General features: G+C 36.7%; 1 protein-coding gene across 1 annotated transcript; it reads left to right on the forward strand.

Moving 5' to 3' along the window:
* The first annotated feature begins 44 nt into the window (after window positions 1-44).
* On the forward strand, window positions 45-27297 carry NHLRC2 (NHL repeat containing 2). The gene is made up of 11 exons (XM_027648084.1): window positions 45-594; window positions 2636-2788; window positions 6338-6793; window positions 8729-8850; window positions 10373-10502; window positions 19752-19851; window positions 20275-20506; window positions 20923-21045; window positions 22091-22300; window positions 23381-23606; window positions 24954-27297. Exons 1-11 carry the CDS (start codon window positions 432-434, stop codon window positions 25217-25219), a joined length of 2181 nt encoding a protein of 726 aa, XP_027503885.1. The 5' UTR covers window positions 45-431; the 3' UTR covers window positions 25220-27297.

The raw sequence follows: 27297 nt of genomic DNA on the forward strand, positions 1-27297 counted from the left end.
GCTTCCGCAGGTTCGCCACCGCGGCTGTCGCTCAGCTTTCCTCTCCTCCCTTAGTATCCCCCCCACCCCAGAAAAGAAAATAAAAATCCCAGCGTTTAAATTGCTGGTTTGAGCTTTGTCCCGGCGCATCTCAATTTTCACACCTTACAAACACGGAAGCCGCCGGTCGGGACACGGCGGGCTGTGTTGAATCTGCCGCGCGGGAATCTCCACCGCGGGCTCCCTTCGGGAATGTGCTGCTGTGGATACCAAGGATACGTAAAAACAGGGAATAAGTGAGGAGGTCCGGCTTTAAGGCAGGCGCGTTACCGCGTGCCTGTGCTTTGTGGTTTATTTTCTTTTCCGATCGCGGCGTTCCGCCCGGCGCCGCGGGCGGTGCCGAATGTGCGGCGCTGAAGCGCCAGGCCCGTAAACAGCGGGCGGGCGAGGCGATGGCGGCGGGCGGGCTGGCGGGGCTGCTGCCCGCACAGACACAGCTCGAGTACGCGCTGCTCGACGCCGACACCGCCCAGGAGAAGGAGAACCTGGTCTACCAGTACCTGAAGAAGGTGGACAGCCGGGAGCGGGACCTGACGGTGCCCGAGCTCGGCGGAGGTGGGTGGCGCGGCCCGGGGCCTCCCCGGGGAGGTGGCGGAGCTGCGGCTCCCGCCGTGAGCGCTTTGCCCGGAGGTCCCGCGGCGGCCAGGGCCGGGCAGGGACGGCCCCGTGAGCCGCTCTTGTAAAGGGCGCTTGTAGCTACAGGAGGTGTCATCCTGGGAGCACCGGGAGCGAAGGGAAAGGAGAAAGAACCGCTTTAAACATGATCGCCCTGGTACTGCAAAACCCCCGTTCTTTAAAACCCCTTTTCTAAATCTCTGCTAGCTTCGTTAATTTACTGGGTTTGATTTTTTTTTTTTTTTTTTTTTTAAATAAAGCTCTTCCCACCTGTACAGTGAATTGGTATCTGTCACCTCTGGTCCTAGTGAGAACCTTACTAACTCTCAGCTTTCTCCTGAGCTCCCTTGGTTTCCCTGAGTATCCCTTAGGATGTTCCCCATCCCCCCATGACTTACCCCTGATTGTCAGTTTACATGTCCCTGATCATACAAATTGCGCTGGAAATGTCATTTATCCTCCTTCTGTGGTATGCCCCTTTCACACATTTAATGCGTTTCTATATCTCTTCTTGTCCTAAGGATGAAATCAAGGGTTAAACCTTGTATGGTCTTGCTAGTCCTGCTCATAGTCCTTCAAACCTTAGTGAGGTTCTCTGCAGCTGTTGGAGCTCACATCTGACTGCCAGACAGAGACCTCAGGAGGTGAACTTCAGGGTTAAAATCACGTGTATCATGGGAATGAATTATGACTTTTAACCACTGAAGCAAAGGGAATGTTCTTTTTGTGTAGATTTGGACCCCTGAATTGAATTGTAACTTTTGTGATAAGTATTGTTTCACTTCCAGTGTTCTGTCAAGACTTATTTTCTCGTCTAAAATAGATAGCCAACATTTTTCATTTCAAGTGCTTTTTAATTAAAGGTATTTTAGTTCTAGTGAAAAGGGGAGCAATGCAGCAAAATAAACTACCCTTTCCTTTTAAAAAGTAAAACTCCTATACTATGGAAATATTGCATACACTCCATAAATTATTCTATTATTGTCACCAATGCTAAATGTATGTGAATTCATTTATGTTTATAAGTATATGGAGGCTGAGATCAGTCTTCCTCTTAGTGAAACAGAAAACAGCCTCCTGCTGACTTCAGCAGGAATAACTTCTGGGGCTGCAAGAACTTAGTTTGCTGAAACTGTCAGTGGAACTTTTGAGGATTTTTAGATTAGTCAACATTCATTTTTTAAGAAAAGGCCTTCAAAAACTTAGTCCAAGTTAACATTGTATCACATCTGTCTTTTCCCTCTAAGATTTTCAGAAATGTTAAGAGATAATAATGGCAGACCATATTCTAGGATATTTATTCCTTATCTTGATACCAACATTTAATGGGATCAGAGGAATATCAGTTACCAGTGAGGAAAGAATACTTTCATGTCTTGTGTCAAGTTGTTAGAATAAATGACCGTGACTCCTGCTGGGTCTATCTGAAAATGTTATATTTCTTCCCATGTAACAGAATTAATTTATACCTGTCATTTCAAACTTTGAAAATCAAAATCAAACCTATAAGTACAAAAATATTTCAATGATCTCTGAAATCAGTTCTTTACAAAACTGTTGGACAAATCATTAAGAGTTTAACACTTTCTAACTTTTACTAGCCTTTATGTGAGCTTGAAATGGTTGTTACCCATGTCATGTTGTTGGGAGTTGAATAATGTAAATCATGTTTTAAAATGTATGGAATGATTCTGAGACTTGCATGTTCTTTCAATTAAAAGGTACCTGTTTAAAGCTATAAACTACACTTTGATAATACAGTAAATCTTGTTAATAATATTTACAAAGAATTGTGGAACATAAGAATGAGTTGGATAAATACTTTTTGTTTCCTTTTCTACTGAATAGAAAGAAATGTCGAACTTTTTTTTTTAAAGTTAAATATACCAGGAGCATTATGTGGTGTTGTGTAAATTAGGTATAAGTGTCTGCCTTTCCCTGCCCTTCCCCTAACTGGGTATCACCGTTCTCTGAATTCCAGATCTGCAATGGTTAAACACTGAAGGTCCTATTTCTCTTCACAAAGACCTTTGTGGAAAAGTTGTGGTGTTAGATTTCTTTACTTATTGCTGCATCAATTGCTTGCACCTGCTGCCTGATCTCCATGCCTTAGAGCACCAGTACTCTGATAAAGGTAAGAGTGCTTTGGTTTGCTTGGAATAGAATTTCCTGGCAGTGTTGCAGGCGGAGTAGCTGAGTCACTTTGTTGCTGGTTACTAAGCTCCTGGCAATATTTCAGGGGTGTCTAAAAATGTCTTCTAATCTTTTAAGTAGCCTAAAAAAGGTGACTGTGTATATTTCCATCACATTTTTAAATAGGGTTAAATAAAGCTGTTGTGTCTGTATAATCAGACAAACAGGATATGTGCTTAAAATCTGATATCTTTCAATAAGGCTATTTGCAAAAAGCTACTCAATGATGTAAGATGCAAGCTCAAAGTTAATATATGTAACTCTTCACATTTGACTGAGAACTAGCTCTGAGAAGAATACAGTAAAGGTGGTAGTATGGATATAGTTAAGATTACTTGGGTTTTTTCCATTGGAACTCAAATAACAAAATATTTAAGCTTGCTTTAAAATTTTTTTGATATTGGCATCATATTGTATACCATTAATAGTCCTGTATTCTGGAGAGGGAATTATGCTCTTTAATGTCACATCTGAAATTAGATCTGTCTCCCACTCTGAGTGAATAAAAATGCAGGGTAATTTCTGTTTAGAATGCAGTCTCTTGTCATCATGATGACTTGTCAGAGATAAGCTGTGGTCTTACACAGTGTGTCAGCTACTCACTTATCATGGATATTTAACAGACTGAACTGTGAGATAAAGAACAGTGTCACTTTCAGCCCTAAAAATATTGTACTATATGTAATAAATAAAAGTATCTTAAAATGCTTAAGTCTGATTCTCCTTTACTGTTTCTGATTGGGATTAATTTCAGCAGCATTTTTTTTCATTTGTTACCTTCTTTCACTAGAAAAAGAGATTGCAATACCTTTGAAATTTACATAGTCCTTTACATACATTTAGAGTGCACTTTGCAGAAGACTCAAACTGATTTTTCTACCTTGGAAAGCTTAGCTGTTTGCTTTGAAAAAATTGAATTGTGGAATAATGTTTCAAATATTAGGAACTTTGTCTAATAAAGAAAAACCTTCATGGCATTTTTTTGGGAGGGAGTCAGTTTTAAGTGGAAGGTGATTAGCAAATGATAAGTGGACTGCTGTGGATATTAGGCATGTTGGGAAGAAGGTGTAGCCTGAGATTTCAGAAGATTGCATTGATCATATAATGAACAATATGTTTAAATTATAAATATTTTATAGTATAGTTATAATATAGCTTTTATATAAGGCTAAGTTGTTAAATCGGCTGATAACAAAATTTTCATTTTAACAACCTCTCCCCCCAAGCTTTCTCTTTAAACTGCTTGTACATCTCTGTACTGATGTAGAGGAGGCTGCAGCACTCTGAGCTTAAGGTCCACTTGGAGACGTGTTTTTCTTTGACTTGTATTAAACTTCCTGTCATAGGAGTTACTACTTGAGGAAAGTATTTTGCTGATGGTGATAAATGATTTTTGTATTTGAACTGTCCTTGTAAGTTGTTTTTGGATTTGAGCTATCCTGTTCCTGCAGGAACCAGAGTGACAAAAAAGATACTTGGGGTGAAAGTGGAAGTAAAGGGAAAGAAGAGCAGGTGTGTGGAACATTAATTTTAAATTTAATCCATTAGGAAGCAGAGGATAGCAGATGGATCCAGGAAGAGATTAAGGTGCTTGATGGTTCAAACAAAGAGAAAAATACATTGGGTTTTTTTTTTACTCTAGATCTCTGGTTTTATCCTTTTCTGCTGTTTTCATGGCTTTTTTTAATCAACCCTTCCAGAATTATTTAATCTTTCTTTGCTGTGCTAAGTGTGTAAATCTTAGCATTACAGTAATATGTATAAAATATATCAAGGCAGTAAGGTTTTTTAACCATTGAAAAATACTTCAGTACATGAACTTATGTCAGTTTGCATCTTCTTCACCCAAGATAAATCTGAATTACTAATCACTAGGAGAAAGAGAAGGGAAGAGCTGTTGACTCAAGAAACTTGAGAAAGATAAAAGTTGGAAGAACAAAGCATCCTATTTTAACAGAACATCTATCTCATGATGCATTTGGATCTTTAATCTTTTGTTTGAATGTTTGAAGCAATACTGCCTATTTTTTTTCCTAGTTATAAGAAATAAATTTCTTGATTGTGCATTGTGTACATACATTTTTGATACTCTGATTACTTTTTATGTGGTTCAAATGCCCTCTTATGTGGAGTATGTTGAATCTTAAACAATATGATCATCAGACATAAGAAGTTTAAACTTAGGAGACTATACAGGATGATCCTAAATCATTAAATATATCATAGTATATGTGCCATAGTTCTATTGTCTGGAACTTCAGGAGATCTGTTTCAAAATGAAGACTGCTTTCCATAGGATTAAATGTCGTCCAGGATCTTTATCTGATATGTTCTCGCTGCTATCTTCAGTGGTGCTATTTCTGTGTTTCAAGTGGCATTCAGAAAGTTATTTTGAACCCCAGTGCATATTCAGTTCATGTTATCAGCAGTCCAGAAATTACTTCTATAAGAGGAAGTACTTTTTAATATTCAGAAATAGCTTGGCATAAATCCAGTGTTGTGCTCTGCTGTAATCCTTCAAGTGTTTTAAATGGTGTGCATATTGTTATTTCTCAGCATAGCATCCATCAGTTTCCACAAGAGTTTTCTTCATGAGGGGATGTTATAACTTACTTGTGTTGCTCGGGTGTTCACTATAGAATTGTCTTTCTAGCTTTAATGATGTTTTTGAAGGACAAATATAAGCCCTGGTGATGGTCCTTTTACAGTTAAAATATTTGACCTGGTGGTTGGAGTTCACCAGTTAATGATAGTACAACTTCAGCTGTCTGATGTTGCAACATTCTGCAACTGTGGAGATGATAAAGACTGTATCAGTTATAGCAACTCTTTAATTCTGTATCTGTGAAATTTTTATATTCAAACCTGCCTGGTTTGTAGCAGGTGTTATTTGTCATTTTGTCACAGTTGTCAGCACTGCCATTTTTATTTGAAATATAGAATACTGTGTTGATTTCAGAAGCCTATACATTATTTTTTTTACTGTTTAGCTAGAGATAAATATATCAAGGTAACTCTGGACTTCCAGAGTTCAATGTTATTTTTGTGGCTCTGGTTAATGGTGGAAAAAAATTAAATACATAATTGTGTATAAGACAATCAGAAGGCAGTTAGGTGTCATAAGCATCTGAAAAAAAACCAAAGTATCTGTTGAACTACAACATACCCATAATTATTTTGAAAATATTTTCTATCTTAGTATATAGAGGTTCAGGAACTAAAAACAGTTTATGACATACTAAATGTCAACCAGCTGGGGAAGTAATGGTCCTAAAGTTCAGTAATTTCACTGAAGTGTTATTTCCAAGTTTCAGTATTTTCTATACATAGTTTTTTGTATTCCTACTGAGATGTAATTGCTTTTTGTTTGCTTAAATTCCCTGTTGTTACAGAAAGCAGTCAGTCACGTTGTGAGATAACTGTGGTTCATTTTTCCTTGTTTTTTTAAATTTAGGTACATTTCAATGCACAACTTTATTTTTCCTTTCAGATGGTCTTGTTATTGTTGGTGTCCATTCAGCGAAATTCCCAAATGAGAAGGTTCTGGATAACATTAAAAGTGCTGTTCTCAGGTATAATATTGTCCACCCTGTAGTAAACGATGCAGATGCAACACTGTGGCATGAACTAGAAGTGTCCTGCTGGCCAACCCTGGTCATCCTTGGGCCTCGTGGAAATATGCTGTTTTCACTTGTTGGAGAGGGACACAGAGAGAAATTGTTTTTATTTACTTCTATAACACTAAAATTCTACAAGGAAAGAGGACAAATCAAAGACAACATCATTGGAATAAAGCTGTACAGAGACTCCCTCCCACCTTCTCCTCTGCTGTTTCCTGCCAAAGTGACTGTAGATAATTCAGGAGAAAGGCTGGTAATAGCAGACACTGGACACCATAGGATTTTGGTTACTCGTAAAAATGGACAAATTCTCCACACTATTGGAGGTAAGGGTGTATATGTATATATAAGTTTATCATAGTAATTTCAGTTTGGGAGTAGAGGATGTTCACTGGGCCTGGTAGGTTGATTCTTTTCTTGAAGGACCTGGCAGTTTATAAGTATTGCCAGGATTTTATCTTGTACTAAAATCACTTTTATTGATTTGGGGGTATATAGTGTAAGACCATCAGTGTGGGACTCTGTTAATGCAAAATTGTTTGAGATGCCTAATTTTTTTTCATTGCTTCATTGACTAAAGTTCCTGTTTTCATGTGATGTCCAGTATGAATTATGAAAATACATTTTGTATTCTTCTGAGAGAGTTACAAATGGTTTTAAATATAAGGGATGTGACATCCACATTAAGCATTAAGGTAGGGAAAAGACAGACTATAATGCCTCTCTTTCCAATAGAAGAAGAGAATGATGAATTTTGGTTAAAGTGATCAAAGTTGCATCGTAATGCACCATGTACGTAGCTGTTCAGACAGTCCATCCATGAGCAACCATGATAGACAGATTTAGGAAGTGGTCAAATCCCCAAATTATTGAAAACAATGGTTCATTTATGTCTCAGAATCAGAACCTGTGTGCCAATGTGTCCTATATTACTTAGTGTGGTGTCGACTAATGCCTGCCCCATGGCAGAATCCTACAAACCTCATAAAAATACCAGTGGCACTGCTGTTTAAAGAAAGGAAGGAAAAATCTCTTGCTGTTTGAAGTAACAGTGTATTGGGATAGACAGACTATTTATCCAAGTTAACCTGATTTATCATTAAGGCATTAGTCTAAATGTAGGAAGTACAGTCAGAATTTCTTATGGCAAAAGTGAGAGAATTTGGTTTCTGCTTGATATGTGAGATTAATCTCTACCCTCAAGTTACCCAGTAGTGTTCTGCTATGGTCATTAAACGGGAATTCAGAGGGAGTGTCCTAATCTCCCAACTGGTACCTGTCTTTCCTCTGGCACTCTGTGCTCTTCCCTTCCCTGGGGATATGCACCCTCATGCTTTCAAGGGAAACTACTGGAATCTGATACACCAGTACTTCAGTCCTTCATCTCTGTTAAGGTCTAAATGGACTTCTGACAGGAGGTTGTAAAAGTTTGTGTATTTCAATGACTCAGTTAAATGACTCAGTGGGCAGAAAATAATGTAATGAAGTTGATAATACAGCAATAAACGTGGGCATGCACAAAGGTTGAAATTGTTGTATTTGCATCATAAATCATGATACACACATAACTCATACCTAAATGTCTCCTGCTGACATATACTGCTAATGCACTTTAAATGCTAGTCCCTCTGAAATACGATGCTTACCTTCATACTGTTGTATTCAGGTCGTGTTCCTTTCTGTTTCTTGATTGTTCTGTGCAGAAGACTGTCGCTCCATCATTCTCACTGTTCTTCTGTGTAATTAGTTCCATGTCATCTTTTACCCAATTATTATTATTAATGAGAAAATGTTGCTAATCAGATGTTAATTTCATTTGTGATTACACCAAACTCTAAACTAATGAAATTGAGTTTTGGAAATTAAAGTTTTTCCTGTTGGCTTGTTTTGATATATTCAGGAATGGAAGAGCTGTAGTTTTTTTGTCCTTCATTGTTGCTGTTGTCCTTCAGTACAATTTAGAACCCTATTTAGACCCCTCTAGAACAATTTAGAACCTTACTAAGACTTCTCTGAAATATGAGCTTAAAGAAGCAGAGAACTTGTTCAGAATGGGTTCAAAACTTATTAGCACCAGGCTATTTTAATTACATATCACAGTGACTAAAATGAGACTACACAAAATAGTAATAACATGAAGTGTACAAGGTGCTGTGAGAGCAGCTCTTAGAATATGTAATTCTCTTAGAGGTTTAAATGCATGGACTTTAAGGTGGCTTTTTATTAAAATTACTTTCGAGTTTGCTTTGTTTTATTTATAGGTCCAAACAGTGGAAGAAGAGATGGAAAATTTTCAGAGGCGGCTTTCAACTCACCACAAGGGATTGCTATAAAAAATAATGTTATTTATGTAGCCGATACAGAAAATCACCTAATTAGGAAGGTAAATTTTCCATAAGGAAACTAAAAATTTAATCTTGTACTGTATTCTACTTACGCAAGTGAAAGTTTACACCAAATGAATGACTCTCTGAATATCCTTAATGTCAGGAAGAAAATTTGGTCCAATATCTTATAAATAAATGCTGTTATGCAGGCTTGTTTGGGTTTTTTAAAGGCTACATATACTTTATGCTTCCTGTCAATTGAAGATGAGATGGTCTCCTCATTATAGCATAACAGAGTTTTGTTGTGGTTTTTTTCCTAGTCACTATTACTTTCCTGTTATGAGAAACATCTATTCTTAGTACTGGAAGCAAAAACTGGTTTTGTTTCACTTCCAGTAGTATCAGATTCTTATCTAAAGTTATTGTACTGCTGTGTTTCAGTGAATATCTAAACTTCCTTTAGCTGATTGGGTCTCTAAAATACCTTAATATCAGAATTGGCTGCACGTGTATTCTTTTTGATTAAACACTTGCAGAGTTTTAGCATGTAGGAATTGGATCTTACATTTGATTAGGTAAAATTTAGAATAATCAGAAGTTAAGTTTGGTGATGCAGTATAATGTAGCCTTATTATTTAAAGTATTGTATGCATCTCAGAAGATCTTGTACTCAGATCCTCACCATTATGTCTGATTGGTGACCAAAGTCGTTTTCTCTGGAGTCCTCATCTTATTAATATTCACCACTGTATCCTGGTGACCACAGGAAATTAAGTGTTGCAGGTAGCAAAGACAGCACAGAAACACCTGAAGATCTGGATCATATTGCTTCAGCATTTTCTGTGATAGTAAGCTGTTCCCTTTCATCGAAATGTGCCATGATGGTATCCAAGAATTAAAGTAACACAATAGCTACAGGAAATTATTTCAAATGCTTGTGCAGACCATAGACCTTGCAAAAGGAGTGCATTTACTGCTACAGAAGTTAGAAGATTCTGTATGTGAAAGACTCCCTTTTTACATGATCATCCTGATAAATTCATGGGAGGTATTGGAAGTCACTTAGAAAGTAAGTGAAAGGGTAAGGAAAAATAAAGGGATTTAGGTTGCAGAAATGAAATAAAATCATTTTTTGCTCTAGGGCATGAAATAAACTGAAAAAATAATTTGCTTTGCTCAGATTATTTGATATGGAGATGAGAGATACAGTATCTGAGTTTTTACGTCATGTTCCTATAGAATTTTAAAATAAAACAGTCACATCCATTGTTTATTTAAGTATTTATCTGGAAAATTGGGATACTTTCTTCTACAGCTGCCGAGCAAATCTTGACAGAGCAGTGTTAATTTTTGTTGCATGTGGAAGAGAGTTCCAGGCACATGGTTTTCATGCTGCCTGCTTCTTCCCCACGCTCACGCTCCCCTGCCCATCAGCAAGCATTGTGGTAAAATTAATTATTTTCCTACATAAATACCTGATATTTGTTGGAATTTTTCTGGTTTTGACATCTAACTTAAATTATCTGTAACTTCAAGTTAAGTTTATGTATTCAATGTGTGTCATTTTGCTTCACATAGATTGACCTGGAATTAGAGATGGTGACCACTGTGGCAGGCATTGGGATACAAGGTGTTGATAAGGAAGGTGGAGCAAAAGGAGAAGAACAGCCCATCAGCTCTCCGTGGGATGTGGTCTTTGGAAGTTCAAGTAGTGTATCAGTTGAGCTTTAACATCTCATATTTACATATGCATAACTGTTTGCTGTATGTTTCCTTGTTTCGGTATTAATCTGAGATATAAAAAAATTAAAGTTTTCTATACAACTGAGTGTAAAAACCACTGGTTTCAATTGCAAGTGGTAACTGCAGTTCTGCTTAGGATCCTGAAATATTACTTGATGAAAGAAAAATTCTTTTGAGGCAAGTTATGTGGTTAATGGACCCAAATACAAAGGAAACTGTGATTGCTTTTGTTAGGCCAGTGCTTTATGCCAGGATCACTTAAGCAGCAGGTACATTATACAAGAAGGAAGTGTTGTACAGAAGTTCCTTTCCTTGACTGTACAGATATGTCTGACCATTTGTAAATATTTGGGTTTAGGAAATAAAAATAGTTTTAGTTGGGGACCTCTGTTTATTCCTGTTTAGGTGACATAAAATCATTAGGCTCAAGGTCATGATAGAGTCAGTCAGATAGGAGAGGAATACCTCAGAACAAATCTTGCAAGCATCAGGAGGTAAAATAAATCTTTGCATAATAGGATGCAAGAATCAGCTTCTGGGGACTTGTGTAGCTTTCTTTGCTGATTCACTTAACATACACCTGAAGTTGACATCTCATAACAGCCATGTTTTATTGACTGTGAGGCAGTTTTCTCCTGTTTCCATTTCAATTTAATTTAAAAGTTGCAGATGCCAGTTTCTTAACAGTGACAGAACAATTCTTTAATGGGGCATAAACCCATTGGATTGTTATTTCAGGCATAAAAAGTTGACTTTCAATGTTCAGATTTCTCGAATAGGGTGGGGAAGTAGCATGATTTACCTCTAATACCTTGAACAGAGGTCTTTGCAAATGTAGTAAATTATAACATTTTATTGACATGCAAGCATTTGTTAAAATCTTGGGTCAGTTATGAGGAAGGAAGACATGCTCATACTAGGATTAAGGGAACATAGAATTCTAGAGTGGTTTGGGTTGGAACAGGCTTTAAAGTCCATCTAGTTCCAACCTCCTGCTGTGGGCACGGATAACTTCCATTAGACCAGGTTGCTCAAAGCCCTGTCCAGCTGGGCCTTGAACAATTCCAGGGATGGGGTATCCACACTGGGCAACTTGTGCCAGGGCCTCACCACCCTCACAGTAAAGAATTTCTTCCTAATATCTAATCTAAACCTGCCCTCTTTCAGTTTGAAACCATTCCCCCTTGTCCTGTCACTCCATGCCCTTGTCCAAAGTCCCTGTCCAGCTCTCTTGTAAGGACCCCTTTAGGTATTAGAAGGTGCTCTAAAGTCTCCCAGAGTCTTCCCCTGTTCAGGCTGAACAACCCCAACTCTTTCAGCCTGTCTTCATAGCAGAGGTGCTCCAGCCCTCTGGTCATCCTTGTGGCCTGCTCTGGCCTTGTTCCAGCAGGTCCATGGAGCTTGTTCATAAATGCTGATAGTGTAGAGATCTTCTGGTACAAATACATTGTCAGTACAGAGTACCACCAGCAGCCTTGAGTACTTAAATAAGCAACTAGGATAAATTTAATAAACGCTTTTATTAACATGTCTTCTACCCCCAAAAAAAGCCTTTTTTCAAAGGTTTTGTCAGCAACCCTTCCAGTGGAAATTAAGCGTATGGAATCCTACTTGCGAGAGAAAGGAGGAATACCTGAAAGACAATCTCACTGGGTGCACGTTGCTATTAATGCAGGCATGAATTTTGGTGAATCTTCTTCAATCTGATGTTCCTTTTGTGAACCAGTAGACTTGTACGAGTAGATGGTATGGTTTTCAGGAGATCTTGAACCAGAAAGCTGATCCCTGTGGGATGTTATTGCAGAGCTGTTTTGCAAATCAGCAGAGAGACTAATAACTGATAAGCATTTCAAAAACTTGAGCTGGTTAACAGAACTATTCGAAATATCCTATAATTTTACTTTTAATTTTTATGGTGCTCTCTTCTGCTTCTACCAGTAACTGAATATATGTTGATACTTTTTGAAAGCTCTGCTTGTTAAATGTTAATTGATATGATAATTGTTATCAACATGAACATTATACTTACTGAGTTAATCACCTGTAGAAGATTAATCATCTGCACTGTTTAACACTGCTGAATTTTAATAAGCATTTGCATAAAAATCACATCTTCAGAATGCACTCTGTTCAGACCAGTGTAGAGTTTTCTCATCTTCAGGTAGAACCTACTAGTCAGTTTTCTGTTTAAATTGCTGCAAAATATAATATAAACTGTCAGTTAAGAAGAGATTAAATCGATTTAAAGTCTTTTTTTTTTTGTTGAGACGATAATAAGCCAAATAGATAAAATGGGGAAAAATATAGATTACTGTAATGGCAATAAAAAATTCTTTAGAAAACAATAACCAGAGAGAGTTGTCAAAATGGAGAGTTATACTGAGTAGAATGCAAACAGAAGTCTGTCCCAGAGCATGAGGAGCCTGGAGTTTTTTGATTTAATAGTTTGCAGTGCATTTTTGAACAAGCATTTTTTACTGTCATGAGTTGCGGTGATTTCTTTAAGTTTGTTGCCAGACATCAAAATAGTTTGTCAACAATGCAGCAGTATTTGTCAGAGCTGTATTGTTGAGTTGCAGATTGCAAAGTTGCAAATTGCTTGAGCCTAATGGGATCTTCTGTTACTACCCAGTATATTCAAGGATGCATTTGTGCCCCTCAGAGTGCTGTCCTACAACTAGATACCCTGTTGTCAATGTTAAAACTGCTATGCCAGTGTCTATTTAGGCATCTGGATGGGTGAAGTAATTAATAAGAGTTTAAAAAATTACTTCTGTTTGCATCTACACAGCAATATCCTTTTTTTACATATACTTATATCTATCTCTGTACAAATTGCAGGAGGTAACGTGCACTTCAACAACTTAGGTTCATTATGACAAATTTTAAAAGTTTGACTTTTGTGTTAACTGGTTAGCCTATGGGAAATAATAGCATACTTTCCCATTTTCCTTAGATCTGTGTAGCTGAAACTGTGTTCAGGAGGCATTTTTTTCTTTCCAGAAGATAGATTTATAGCTGAGTTTTTTAATATGGATTTTATAATTTTTAAACAAGTGATGTTTCTGAGTTTCCTTTCAGTGTGCAGAGCCATGTTATCAAGAACATGAAAGGGATAAAAAAAAAAGGAAGTTTAAATGTTTAAGCTGGTTATGTACTACTGCTGACCTTTTTTGAAGTCTCAAAGGGGAAAGGTTAACTCCTAATTTCCTAAAGAAATTTTTTTCCTGTATCGCCGATATTTCTTGGGGTTACTCCTACATACAGTTTAGAGTATATATATTAATCAATTAAAAGACTTCATTGTTTGTTTAAATTTTTAATATATAGTTTGTTGAGAAATTAAAAATTGTGAGAAAAGCTTTATGTGAATAGGTTGGTATTTGGAACAAATACTGCTAAGTGATGTGCTTTTAAGCATCCGCATAGTATTTTCATAAGTAGGGCTTTGTTGCCCCGTTTTTTACAAATGCTGAAGTCTGAGACAAAGAGATTGAATGTGAAACACCATTTAAAAGAAAGTTGGCACAAACTTTCCTTTAAGGCAGGGGAATTAATGGAGACAAAAAACACATGGTAGGCCTCAGACAGACAGTATTCTTCCTTGTCATCTCTTTTATTTCTTTAGTTGTGGCCACTGAGCTTGTGTTTTACCCTCCCATTAAAATTCTTGAATGAACTTGGATTAAATTCTGGCTTTATTGAGGGTGGTGCTGAAATTTGCATTGACACAGATTGTGCGGGAAATAGAAGGGGAGGGCCAGCAGCTTAAAAATACATTATGAAACTACTGTGTGCTTTTTTAGCTTTCTCTCTTGTCCCCTTCTATTTTTATTTAGTGGGTGTTGAAAGCAAGTGATACTTTAATGCACAGTTGATTTGAGTGTGAAATGTTCTTGATAGCTGCATTCTTGCTGGAAGGAACAGGACAATGACTTGTGCTTGGTGACATAACCGTGTGTTTGGCATTCCAAAATCTGGTTTTAAATTGCATGATTGTAATGTATTTATAGACACTCCCAAGTACAGTATTGGCCATGTTTTCACTAAACCAGCTGGAAATTTTTACGTCAATTTAAGTTTTACATAGATATTATTTAAATGAAAGTACAGTACCTTATCACACTGGTACAATTTTTATAGCCCTTAAAAGGCAAAAGTATGTAAGATTTTTTTTTTCCTCTCTGTGTTTCTGCTAGAGGATTATTCAGTACCACTGCATTCCAGAGCAAACACTCTTTTTTAATTTTTTTTTTTTCTGAATTACTCATGGTGATTCTTCCCTAATTTTACCAAAAAAACCCCCAAAACAATAGTCACTTAAGCAGTAAGCAATTAGCACTTCCTGAGTGAGCTCAGATCGTACATGAACTGTTTATGTCTGAACATGTCTTCTTGAGTGGGATCCTAAATTACTTGTAAATAACAATTATTTTTTATTTTAAATTCTTGAAATTTCAAAGAAAAAATAACTTCGGTAAAGATAGGGCCGAAGTAAAGTGAAAGATTTATAGTAGGGTTTTAGTTCTTTGTAAGAACTGTTTAAGGTGAAAAAGTCTTTTGAGAAATATGAAATTAAGAAGTCAGTGCAGGACTGCAGTGAAGCAGTACCTTACCCAGTCTTGTTTTGGGGGGACTTCTGAAGTACATCTTCTGTACATTGAGTGGGTCAACGCACTCAAACTGTTGACAAAATCACAGAGAGGGACATACAGATTTAACATGTCCTAACAAATTTATGAACGGGTTCTGTACTGAGTTGGTTGTTTTTTTTTCCTTTAAGCATTGGGGAGAAAACTGAGGAGAGAGAAACTTTTGGAACTAGTAGCCTTTTGTGTGGTCTGCCCCAAAGAATTTATCTCTGCAGGAACTGAGTTAAACTGTTGACTGAATGCTCTGTATTCTGAGCCTTAAGAGATTACAGGGTTTGTGGTATAGTAATAGCAACAAAAGTTGTTAGTATTTCAGATCAAGAAATTAGGTACCTATGTTAGTATTTTAGTATAAACATGCCTTTGATATACAAAGACCAAAGTCTTAATGAAAGGGTGTAATGGGAGTTGTGACTCGATATTCAACCGTAATCTCACAATTTAGTTCGACAGACTACTTTTTCTAAGATGGATTTATCTACATCTTGACAAAATGCATGATGATGAGGATTACTTTCTGCAGTAAAAAGAAGCATTTGGATTAGCAGAGTTGCCATCTTACCAGTTGTCAAACTTAGAATAATTTTGAAGTCCATGACTTGAAACTGTAAAAAAAATGTGATATTTGTACCTGGAGTGATAGTTCTCATTCTTTTTGTTCCACAGTCTATAGTCTTGTTCTGTGAATTAAATGTATGCTCATGATAAAGAAGTTAAAACTGCAAATCAGATTTCTAAAGACTAGTTGTGATATCAGATACAGTTTTTACTGCAAAATTCCAGATGCAAAACTGTTGAAAATAAACATCCGTAGCAAGTTGTGGAGAGGCTTTGTCAGGCATGCTGAAGTCAGAAGGAGACACATTTTTTAACTGTTACCATTTGATGCTGAAAGTGCTTGTGAATGTGGAATGTGGGTGTTGGAAGTCAAGGGAGTCTGTGGTGCTGAAGTCAAGTGTGTTTGCTGTACTTAATTAGGAACGAGTAAAACACATAACAAGACTTAGCTTTTTTTTTTTTAGTAGTTATAGTTATGTATCCCAACACTAAATAATCCAAATTTATTCTTTCATGTTTACAAATGCAGTCTCTTCTGCTTTGGATTTTTTAAAAAATATTTACTGCCATTACAGCTAGAAGGCCTGAGTTAGAAAACTTGTGAAAGAAATAAAAAATATTTAATTACAGTCATCATTTTTACCTCCCTGTTATCTCCCATTTTATGACATCCCCTTGATATCTGTGTCCAAGGATTTCCCTTAGTGAGAGAGAGGGCATGTTAATTAGGGAGGAAAATTCCAGAAGCATTTTATTTCATGAAGGGTTATGCTGTTTGCACGATGCAACACAATATGAAAGAGTTCCAGGTAGCACAGGAAAAAAAAAAAGAAAATTAATTTTTAGTTGTCCGAAAAGGATGATGTGTGCTTGTAACAGTCCAGACTTCCAGTGCAAAAGCATGCCTTTAGGGCTTTGGTGTCTGTCTCACTGAAGAGGAATGATGATTCTCTAGTTGTTCTGTGAGTCAGATTTACATTTAATTTGCTAAATTTCCTTGACTTAAGAGAAGGTGAGATGTGCATTCACTGTGCACAGAGGCAGTGTGCCTGTCTGTGTGTTGTATAGCCCCTTTTGCTCCTTGAGAATTTGCAGGGGATGAGCATACCTACTGATTTCTTCCTTGTTGGCTTTTTTATTTCCTTTAAAGATAAAATTAGTAGACAGGAGTAATATTTTCAGACTTCAGTCTATTTAGAAAATGTCAGTGGTGCCAGCCACAAAATGTAACTTTGATTCCCAGGCTTTTAATTCCCAGACTGGAAGCAAGCATGCAGTCCCCAGATAGGGAAGCTGAAAGTGTGGGCAGTCCTGGGAATGGAATCCCTTCAAACAGATGTTGCTGTTGGCTGGTGCAAAACAAAATCATTTCTGTGCATTCAGATTGACTCACCGTTAATAGTCAGCAGCGTTACTGTTTGAAGTTGTGCATGTGTATAGACAGGAATGGGAATTCTTAAAACACAGATGTATAGGAGAGGCACATTCAGGAGCTGAAACATCATTTAATTGCTGAAGTATCATGATGTGGAATACTGGTGCATTCAGAGCTCTGGTTCAATATTAGTGAATGTTTGTAACATAAGTATATCACATTTGCAAGCCATACCTCACTTTGATACAGGCAGCACTAAAGATAAGAAAGCACATACCCTAAAAAGGAGAAACTACACTGGATTTTTAAAACAGCTCAAGATAGGTTGGAATGTAGTGCTTAATTGAATAAATGTAAAAGAATTGCTTTGTTCTTTTATGTTGTTTTATAATAAGTTCTTTAAAAATAAATTCTTTCCATTCAGGGATGATAAGGAGTTATGATAATGATGGCATTACCATAATTTTACATGCTAGTTCTCTCTGGCCTGCTTCTCCTGCAAGAACAGCACAAGGATAACAAGCAGTGGTGACATCCTCAAACTACTCTATCCTAAAAGTTTTTCTCTCTTTTGTTTCAGAACATAAAGCATTGAAATATGTAGTGTGAGGACCACTATTTGATAAAATACCTTAGCTGTGCAGCTATAAGCATTAGTTTTACTTTTATGGTTTTATATAATTATTTTTTATTAAAGCTCTGACATATTTTCCACAGTTGAGTATGCTCGTGCAGTTTCCATGCTTGTATCCATTCTCTTTGTTCTAATGGCCATCCAGTAGAAAGTTGAGTTAAAATTTATGATGGTTATGGAGCTCTTACTTATTTTTACTGCCTTGTTCTCTAGTTGAAGAAAGGATTTTTATCCATCTTACATATTCAGTAAAATTTGAATTTGATGTTGATAGTTTTTTCTTATATTTGAAAGGTCTTTTAGTGTGTAGAATTAGAGTAAGAAACCTTTTTCAATTTTTCAACACGTAGCTGCCACAAGGGAGTTCTCAGTGTATGGTATTAGTGAATTGGATAGATGGATGGAACAGTTCAGGTCTTACTCCTTCATATAATTGGTGGATAAAGTGAATATTAAATAATTAACAAAGCACTCTTTGAGATTCCTCAGAATGAATTGCACAGCATAGCAAGATAAAAAAGCTCACTTTGTGAATAGACCAGTGATTTTAACATTTTTCATTCTAGAGTACTTAAAATAGTAACATCTGAAAAGTGCAAGATATGCATAATGGAAATGTTAAATCCTAAAGCTGGGCATTTACTGTGTAGAAAGTAGTGAAATGATCTCATAGGCTGTTTTCTTAATTTAAATCTCTTAGAAACAAGCTCTAATAAAAAGCGATTTTTTGGGCAGAGAGGTGTTGTTCTGGGGTTTTATTATTGGAATGTTTTTGGCACTGTTGGAATCTTGGTAGCATTTCTAGTAACTCATAAATTGTATGTTTTGCAACTAATTTTTCAAACCTTTTTTGTTCAAAAAAAAGCTTTTAGGTACTTTGCAAATTTGACTTTTAATTTTGGAGCTCTAGTTTATGTAAAAAACATGGGAGCCACATGGAGATGCAGGAAAGAGTCGCCAGAGTTACTTTGATAACAGTCTTGGAAACTTGTATCTTGATCCAAGAAACTGAAAAGGCTGAAGATAAACTACATTAAAATCATACCACTTCTATTCTGCAGAGAGCTCACAGTATAAGAAAATTGATCTGGAGACAGAAGGATGCCTTTTTTGCCCTTCTTGCAGTGTGTAGTGTAGGAAGGATTTATGATTAGAAGAAAAACAGCAGGATCTCAGTTGGGAGAATGGTGGTAATTTCATTTTTTTGGACTAACTTCTCGGGTTGATAGTACTTGCAAGCATTTCACATAACATTGCTTTTATTTTGAAACTCCGAAATATTTGGTGGGGGGAAGATTATCCATGAGGTTATTTTCAGGAACAGCTGTGAGATACTTAATGCTTCGTAAATTCATGTGAATAAAAGGTTTCTGTGAGCAACTTGAAGGTATTTTTCTGTTGAGTGGCTAATGGTTATTCCAATACCTGATACGTTGAACTAGAAAAAACATGTTTATGTCTTCTCTGACTAGATGGGGCATGTTAGAAAGATAATAGTGTCCCCATTTTAATGCAGTTTTTGAATGTCACCTTTCTGTTCATTAAGATTTTCTTTCTTGGAGTATATCATTTTGTCACTAGTGTAGTAAAAAACCTCAAGATTGCGCTCCCCAAAACCATGCTTAGGAAAGATATGTACTTATTGTTGGCTGGTATGAATCAAAAAATAACAGGTGAAACAGACACAATAGCAAAATGTTGCAGAGAGCAAATCCCATTTGAAATATTGCCTTTATCAGGTAGGGATATTAAAACCACTATCTTTATAGCCCTGGAAAAAAACCAGAAGAAAAATAGCAGGTTTTGGTAGATGAAAGATATTCTCTCTATTTCTCTTAGTCTGTTTTTTTGGTTGGGTTTTTATTTTCTTCCCCATGGCAAAAGATGAGCTGGAGTAGGAGGACAGCAGGGTTGGTTTGATGACTTGTTTGTTTTATAAAACAATTCCAAAGTGTTTTTTTTTTTCATCTGGCTTTATACATCCCTTTTTAAAAGCTTCAGGAGCGCAGGAAGATGATGTTTTATGGATAGCAATGGCAGGCACCCATCAGATATGGGCACTGATGTTGGAAGATGGAAAACTACCAAAGGGAAGGTAAGCAACCATGCTAAGAGACAGGTGAAATTGCTGTTTGTTGTGATAAACAGCTTTCAAACCCCAAAGAGAGAGATAATCAAATTAAACTAAAAATAATTTAGTTTAAAGGCGTGTGTGCTTTAAAGTCTGTCTGCTTTTTCCCACATCTGTTGGATGAAATTAAAGATACTGCTTTTGCTATACAGCTATGACTTGGTAAGGTGCATTCGTATAATTGAATGTTACTTTTCCTTGCATTTGCCAAGTTACCTAGTAATGAATGATATACTGAGGTGATAAAAACGTTAGCACAAAAGCATTGAATGATTCCTTGTGCTGCAGTACAGTTGGTTTTATAACTCACAGGTGTAGCTTCTATTTATGCATAATGTCTGAGATATTTCAGACTCAGTATTGAAATTGGGCCCTATTTTCCTTTAGTGATTTAAAGAAAGGAGTCTGCCTTCGATTTGCTGGGAGTGGAAATGAGGAGAACAGGAACAATGCATACCCACACAAGGCAGGCTTTGCCCAGCCTTCGGGGCTGTCCCTGGCTCCCGAGGATCCCTGGAACTGCCTGTTTGTGGCGGACAGCGAGAGCAGCACCGTGCGAACCGTCTCGCTGAAGGATGGAGCAGTGAAGCACCTTGTAGGAGGAGAGAGAGATCCATTGGTAATCACTTCAAACTTCCCCACACTGCCCTACTAATATTCCTCAAGCCTGACCTGGAGGAACCACTTTTGGGGTGAGAGGGTAAATCAGTTTCCATGGCCATCAATTTCTTAACTTCACTGCTTGGAATGCAAATGTGTACCAGTTGTGACGCTCAGGTTGTAGTAGTTATATTTAAAATAGCCAATTTAATTGAGCATCATGTGGTCATTAAACCAGCTGGATTCATATTTATCACTTAGATGTGAGAGTTTTCATTTCCATGGTTAGCGTCCACACTTCCCAGTTTTTAATATCCTTTTAAAATTGTCTTGATTTTTTTTTTAAGTCAGTGAATTTCCATTTAATTACAATCATTTACATTCATGTCAACATTGAATAATCTAGTGTATTAATTAAATAAAACACGTTTTCAGAACTTGTTTGCCTTTGGTGATGTGGATGGAGCAGGCATAAATGCAAAGCTGCAGCATCCCTTAGGAGTAACATGGGACAAGAAAAGAAAGCTGCTCTATGTGGCAGATTCCTATAATCACAAGGTAAGCATATGTAACTTGTTATAAACAGACATTGGAATTTGTATTACTACGAAGAATTGTTTAGTAACATACAATGATTGTGCTTGTTTCTGTGAAGCTGAGGAAACTAATTATATGAGTTTCTTTGTGGGTTCTTTTTCTTTCCTTCCTTCCTTCCCTATGGGTCCGTTTATTTACCATTGTTTTGCTGTCACATTCTTTTGTGTTGATGTGATGGTCTCTTGGGGGAGATGAATTTAAAGTGCCAAGTTACAGTTCAGACTAAAGACTCTTTCCTTGTGTCTTCCCAAAGATTCTGAAGTAGAATAAAAGAGCTAGGAGTGCTTAGTAAAGAATACTGCAGGTTTGATAAAACTGAGAAAACGAGGACTTGCTTTTCCCTTAAAAAAACCACCCAAGTTTTGGGAAGTATTGTGAGTTGCCTCCATGGAACTCTGAGATAAGCAAGATTGTTTTTTATGATTGTTCTTTTGTGATGTTTTGTAAGCATTCATGTCTAAAACTGTACACTGATTATATGTATTAAAAGACAAGTAATTAGTTTAATTTGAGGAATAAGGTATATAACACTAACTGCTTATCAAAATTTATGTGGCAAATGATATTTTGTTTTAGATATTGTATAAAACATTGTAAACTTTTTGTTACTACTTTAAGAAAAAAAATACATTTCTTTTTAGAAGAAAAATAATCCAGAAGTTAGCCTGCCAATTCTGTTATACTCCTACTGTTTCGCACATGTTTCCAGAAAGGCAAAAAACATTAGAAAAACAAGCCATTTTATATTAGAGAGATAGATACCTTTGAAATTAGGGAAAGGAACACTGAATGAAGACCAAAGGAAGAAGTAAAGTCCATCAGGGAATGGGGAGGGCAGAAGATGGGACATGTCACTTGTTAAAGAATGATAACTCCAGGATGCACAGTTAAGGTAATCAGAAGTTAGTGCTATCTTCTGAAAATGTGGGACATAAGATGATACAGAACTTTTAAATACTGCTGGGTTTTTTTCAGTGAAGTTTTTTTGTGTCTTTGTTTGTCTTAGATTAAGGTTGTAGATCCCAAGATGAAGAACTGTGCTACCCTGGCAGGCACAGGAGAAGCAGGCAATGTTGTTGGTTCCAGCTTTACACAGTCAACTTTTAATGAGCCAGGAGGTTTGTGTGTTGAAGACAATGGCCGCTTGATGTATGTTGCAGACACAAATAATCATCAGATTAAAGTGCTGGACTTGGAAACAAAAATTCTTTCCATGGCAAGTAATATTTATTAAACAGGCTGTTAGTGGTGTTCCTTGATATAAGTTTAGCAAGTGGTATAAAAATGATATAGCTAACTTTGGGTACAGTAGCTATATTCACAAAGTGTTCCGTGATGATCAGGCAAATAAACATTGTCCATTAGCAGGGCTGTTGAAAGCTTTGGTCTTTGGGAAGGCAGCTTTTGAATGAAAGCAGAAAATGACGATCCTCTAGAAAAGAGTAACACAGAAATATGAGTTATTAAAAAGTACAGCCCAGTTTTTCAGTATGAAAAGCATTTCATGAGCACTTTGTAACAATTGGAAGTTGAAATCAATTACCAAGACCTATAATTAAACTGTAAGAGATGATTTTGGGAGGTCAGTGACTTGAAGCAGGATACATAGTGGGCTTCCAAATTGTCAAATCAAAACCACTGTCATAATTGAGCACTGCTGTATTTGCTTCTAAAAAGAACTGTGCTCCTCTCCATCTTACACTGGCACTATGTCATAATGATTTTTTCAAATATATAGACATACATATATATGTCTATGATATAATGGTCCAGCTGTGTTCTTGTATGTTTCTTGCATTTAATAGTACATAGTCTTGATGTGTGTTTAAATTTTCATTTCATATAACGTGTTGGTGGCTTTTCTGGGAAACTCCCCTCTACTTTACTGTGCAATCTGCGTAGTTAAAATCTTGGATTTTACTACCAAAGCATGCAGTTTACCACCAGATTAGAAGAAAACACTTTTACATTTTATTTCAAGTAAAAATGTAATGCAACTGTTAAAATGTTAAATTAAGGGATACTCTAAAGTAGTTATGGATTTTTTTGTTTTAATAGTAAATATTGCTTTTATTTGGATAAATCAGGGGGTTTTCGTTTTGAAAAAAACATTTCATCCTTCCTTTTGTTTTTGTAGTATTATTGCACTCTGTCAGAAAGTTTTAGGCCAATAGCCATAATATCATGTGTCATTTTTCCTTGTCCTTGTCAGCTTTCAAACTGTAATTGTATTGTGAAAGCCCATTTGCTTTCAGTACAAATAAAAATAAATATTTCGCTTGATTTCTTCTTTTAGTTGCCTATCCTGAAGCCAGAAGCATGTGATGTTCCAGATAACCTGCCTGTACAAAAGGATAAAATAACAAACCTTCCAAAACTGCCTAAATCCGCACCAAATGTTCAACTTCCTGCAGTAACTGTAGCTCCTGGCCAGACAATTCAGTTTTTACTAAACTTGACTCTTCCTGCAGATTCAAAACTGAATGAAGAAGCACCCAATTCCTGGTTTATCACAGCAGAAGGTAGCGTGCCTATGTTTTATCAGTTGAACAGAACTAGTTAAGATAGGTTTATATCATCATGTCCTGCAGTACAGGGGATCTCAGTCTGATGAATCAAGATGTCCCTCACAGTCCTGTGTTCCCATTTGACCTTGTGATGCAATACGTGGTATTTAGAGTTGATACATTTAACAGCTGGAGTGCAAATATTAGAAAGAGCAAACACCTGTTAGACTGCTTGGGCTTGAAGTATTACATGCTGCATTATTTTATGTTTTTTAAACTTCCTTGGAATGAGCTGCCAGAGAGGGCTTGAAAAGGTACTGATCCCCTTCAGTGCTTACCCTTTGTCTCTGTGTACAGCTCATTCCAGACCTACTGTCTGTTTCTGGGAGAAAGCTTACCATGAAGACAAAGCATATTCCTGAAAGAAATTCCTTTTTTATGGCTCTTGTCTCTTCCAGAAAGTATTTGAGATACATTTATACCTAACCACTTTGAACCTACTTTCTTATAATTCATATTTGCATAATTATACTTGTAAAATACTATACAGACACTGCAGTGTGTTTATATGCCTTATGATTTAATGTAGTTTCTTATCCCAGTTTGTGATTTGGGAGTACAAATAGGCTGTTTCCAGGAGAGTTGGCATAGTTTTTAGCCTACAGAATCTCCAAATATTGTTGAAGTAAAGATATATGTGATGGCTTCAAGGGTTAGTAAAAATTGGAAATGTAAGCAAGTGAAATTTGTCTTTTCAAGCTCACAAATTCTAGAGCCAACTTTTAGGTATTTTCTAAAAAGCCAAAAAGAACACTTCATCCATCTCACAGTAAAATACAGAGTACAATGCAGTGAGTTAAGTGTATGTATTGTGCAAGTCATTTTTCAGTTCATGTGCTCTCAAATATTTAAGTAATGTAAAACTCGAGTTTTGTTCTCACAGTCAGCCTGAGCATTGCTATATTGCACCAACCCACTGGTAAGACCAACACTGCTGTTTGGAAATGTCATAACTTGCCTGCAGTTTTGTGCATTTATGGCAGATACTTTACCTGGTGTATTAGATCTCTGATACAAATGTAGGAGTGTATAGGAGAAATTGCAGTTTTATTGCAGTTGAGTGAGATGTGCTGTATATATACACCTGCAGTGCTGACACAAAGCTGTGGGTCTCTCCATCTTTAAATGACTGATAAAATTGTAAATTAATTTTGCTTTTTTTGTTGTTCACAACTGGAAAAATCAGGAAGGAAATCTCTGCCAATGTCTCATGTGAAAAGAAAGTCCTTGTTGTCATGTTTTATGTAGGTTTCAGACATGATGTTAAATACCCTAATGATAAAATTTTTTGTTCACTTACAGATAATATGTGGTTGCTTCAAGGACAGTGTCTGACTGGAGAAATCAAGGATGTTTCCTGTCAAACTGTCATTCCCTTTCAGTTACCCAGGAGCTGTGTGTCAGCTGAAGCTGTCCTGGCTATCAAAGCGTGCCTCTACTACTGCAGCAAAGGTAGCAGTGCCTGTATGATGAAAGGAGTCTCATTCAACCAGCCTTTACAGATAACTGGTACCAACCAAGGCAGCTCAACTCAAGTTGAACTGATACACACATTTTTAACCAACTAACCCAAAGCCAGCTAATTTCATACTTCATTTTGCTATCCACCATTTCTACAGGATAAAGTAAAAATAGATAACTTTTCTCTGTTTTTTCCTGAAATTTATGACAGAGCTAAGAAATAATATACCTGCTCAAATAAGGTAGAGTTCCCTACAGCTTAATGGGAAAATTTATCATCACAACCTCATTTCTTTGCATTACAGTAGCAGCAATAACATTGTAATACTGTGGACTCTGCTGCCAGTTGTGGACACATTGGATGTCTGCCAATCTAAGTAATGAGCAACAATTTTTAGAGCCCTTTTGAAAGAGCTGGTGTTACTTTGTGATGTTACTGTAAGCTCTTTGCACTGTACATACTGTTAGAGTAGCTAGATCATTCTGGACTAACAGTCCGAAATTCCTTTCGTGCCCTTATTAAATTGTAATAGAATGTTGGAAGGAATGGCCTCCTTCTCCAGTCTGTAAAAGAATTATCTTGTTTATATTTCTGTAATGACATTTATGACACACGTATTTTGAAAATACATCTTAAACTAGGTGCAGCTCTAATTTTATGCAAACTGAGTAACTGCTTTAACTCGATGTGACCGCCTTATATGAAGAGCGTAGGTTCATGGAAAATTTTCTGTGAAAGGAAGTGTTCAAGTTTCTACGGAAGAATTCCATGGTGATTTCTAACAAAGAATGTGCCTCTCTGCAATGTATATATATAAAGAGAAAACACCACATAACCATGCTGGAGCTTTTCTGATACATACTAATTTACATTTTATAGAAGGTGGTAGATAATGGTTGAATATCTAAATGGCAAAAATTAAATGTCAACCATTTCAAGCAGGGTGAATCACTTTCCTATTTTTATGATTTCTCTGTAAAGACTTGTGTGAAGTCTTTGGTCTTGAAAATATGTAATATTGTGAAGAATATTATACTCTTGAAGTCTGATTCAGAGTCTTTTGAAGTCACTGTTAGTCCCCACTTTTGTAATAGTGGCCACTGAACCAGAATTGTATATTTAATAATGGATTATTTATGTTCATGTTTAGAGGTTCTGATCTTTTGCTAGAAAAATGGTAACCCCTAACCTTTGTGTCAGGTGCTTCAAGCTGTATTGCAAAACTCTGCCTTTAGTGGTTAAAGGTTTTGCAAGTAAAATTCCCTCAATTTGCCACAGTAAGTAGCAGGAATATGGGGGAGGGTGTGTGTGTGTGTGTGTGCAAGTTTCTTACTTGAACTAGAAGAGTTTCCACCATGCCTCAGTGGTAATTGGATTAGGCTCCATTCTCTGGTCATGATGATCAGTGCTGAGAAGATGATTTTGTTTTAAGTTTGAAGATAGTATTTTTCACATATGTAATAAAGTGCAGTAGTGAAAGAATTTTTATACAGTCTTTTCTAAAACAGTCACCATTATTCATGACACTTGTCAGTAAATCCCCAGTGTCAGTTGTTGTTGCTTTTTCTTACTTAAAGACTGACTGAAATGTTGGTCATGAACCCAGGAGTATTGTTTTAAGGGAACCATATGGACTGGTGTGTTTTTTCCTTCCATTGAAATGCCAGTCTATCTGAGAGTTCTTTGTGGTACCAGAAATGGTTGTTATCTCACCTGTCAGTAAGGCAAGGGCTGAACTATTATTTTTCTTGTGTTTGGTTTTTAAGCAGCTTTCCTAATTCAGTGTTTCAGCCTCTCAGTTCTCACATGCCATTTTGAAGAATGAAAAAGCTTTGCTACTTTGTTCACAGATTGCAAATTCTACTGGAAGGATGAAGATAAAGAAACTGATTTGGGCATGTATTATTGTTTACACTTTAGCACAACTTTCACAATTTTTTGTCTGTTTACCTTTGGATAGAAGCCAGGAAACCTTAGATCAGCGTCTAGATACCCCAAAAATTTTCTGTTGCTCTCTGAAAAAAACAAGCATTAGTTTCAGAAGTTCAGAATAAGGAACCAATTTGTTAGTTATCTTGAATGTGTAATTCATCAGGTGGATTTTTTTCTCTCATTTTATTGCATCATAGAATGGCCTGGGTTGGAAGGGGCCTTAAAGATCATGTAGTTCCAACCCCCCCTCCA

The sequence above is a fragment of the Corapipo altera genome, unplaced genomic scaffold (assembly GCF_003945725.1).
Source record: "Corapipo altera isolate COAL_440 unplaced genomic scaffold, ASM394572v1 56, whole genome shotgun sequence".
Lineage (NCBI taxonomy): Eukaryota > Metazoa > Chordata > Aves > Passeriformes > Pipridae > Corapipo > Corapipo altera.

Excerpts from the sequence above, each read along its gene's own strand:
- NHLRC2 (XM_027648084.1), top strand. The coding sequence starts at position 432 with ATGGCGGCGGGCGGGCTGGCGGGGCTGCTGCCCGCACAGACACAGCTC. Across the intron at positions 20,507-20,922 it reads GAGGAGAGAGAGATCCATTG|AACTTGTTTGCCTTTGGTGA; the intron begins GTAATCACTTCA and ends ACACGTTTTCAG. Across the intron at positions 22,301-23,380 it reads AAACAAAAATTCTTTCCATG|TTGCCTATCCTGAAGCCAGA; the intron begins GCAAGTAATATT and ends TTCTTCTTTTAG.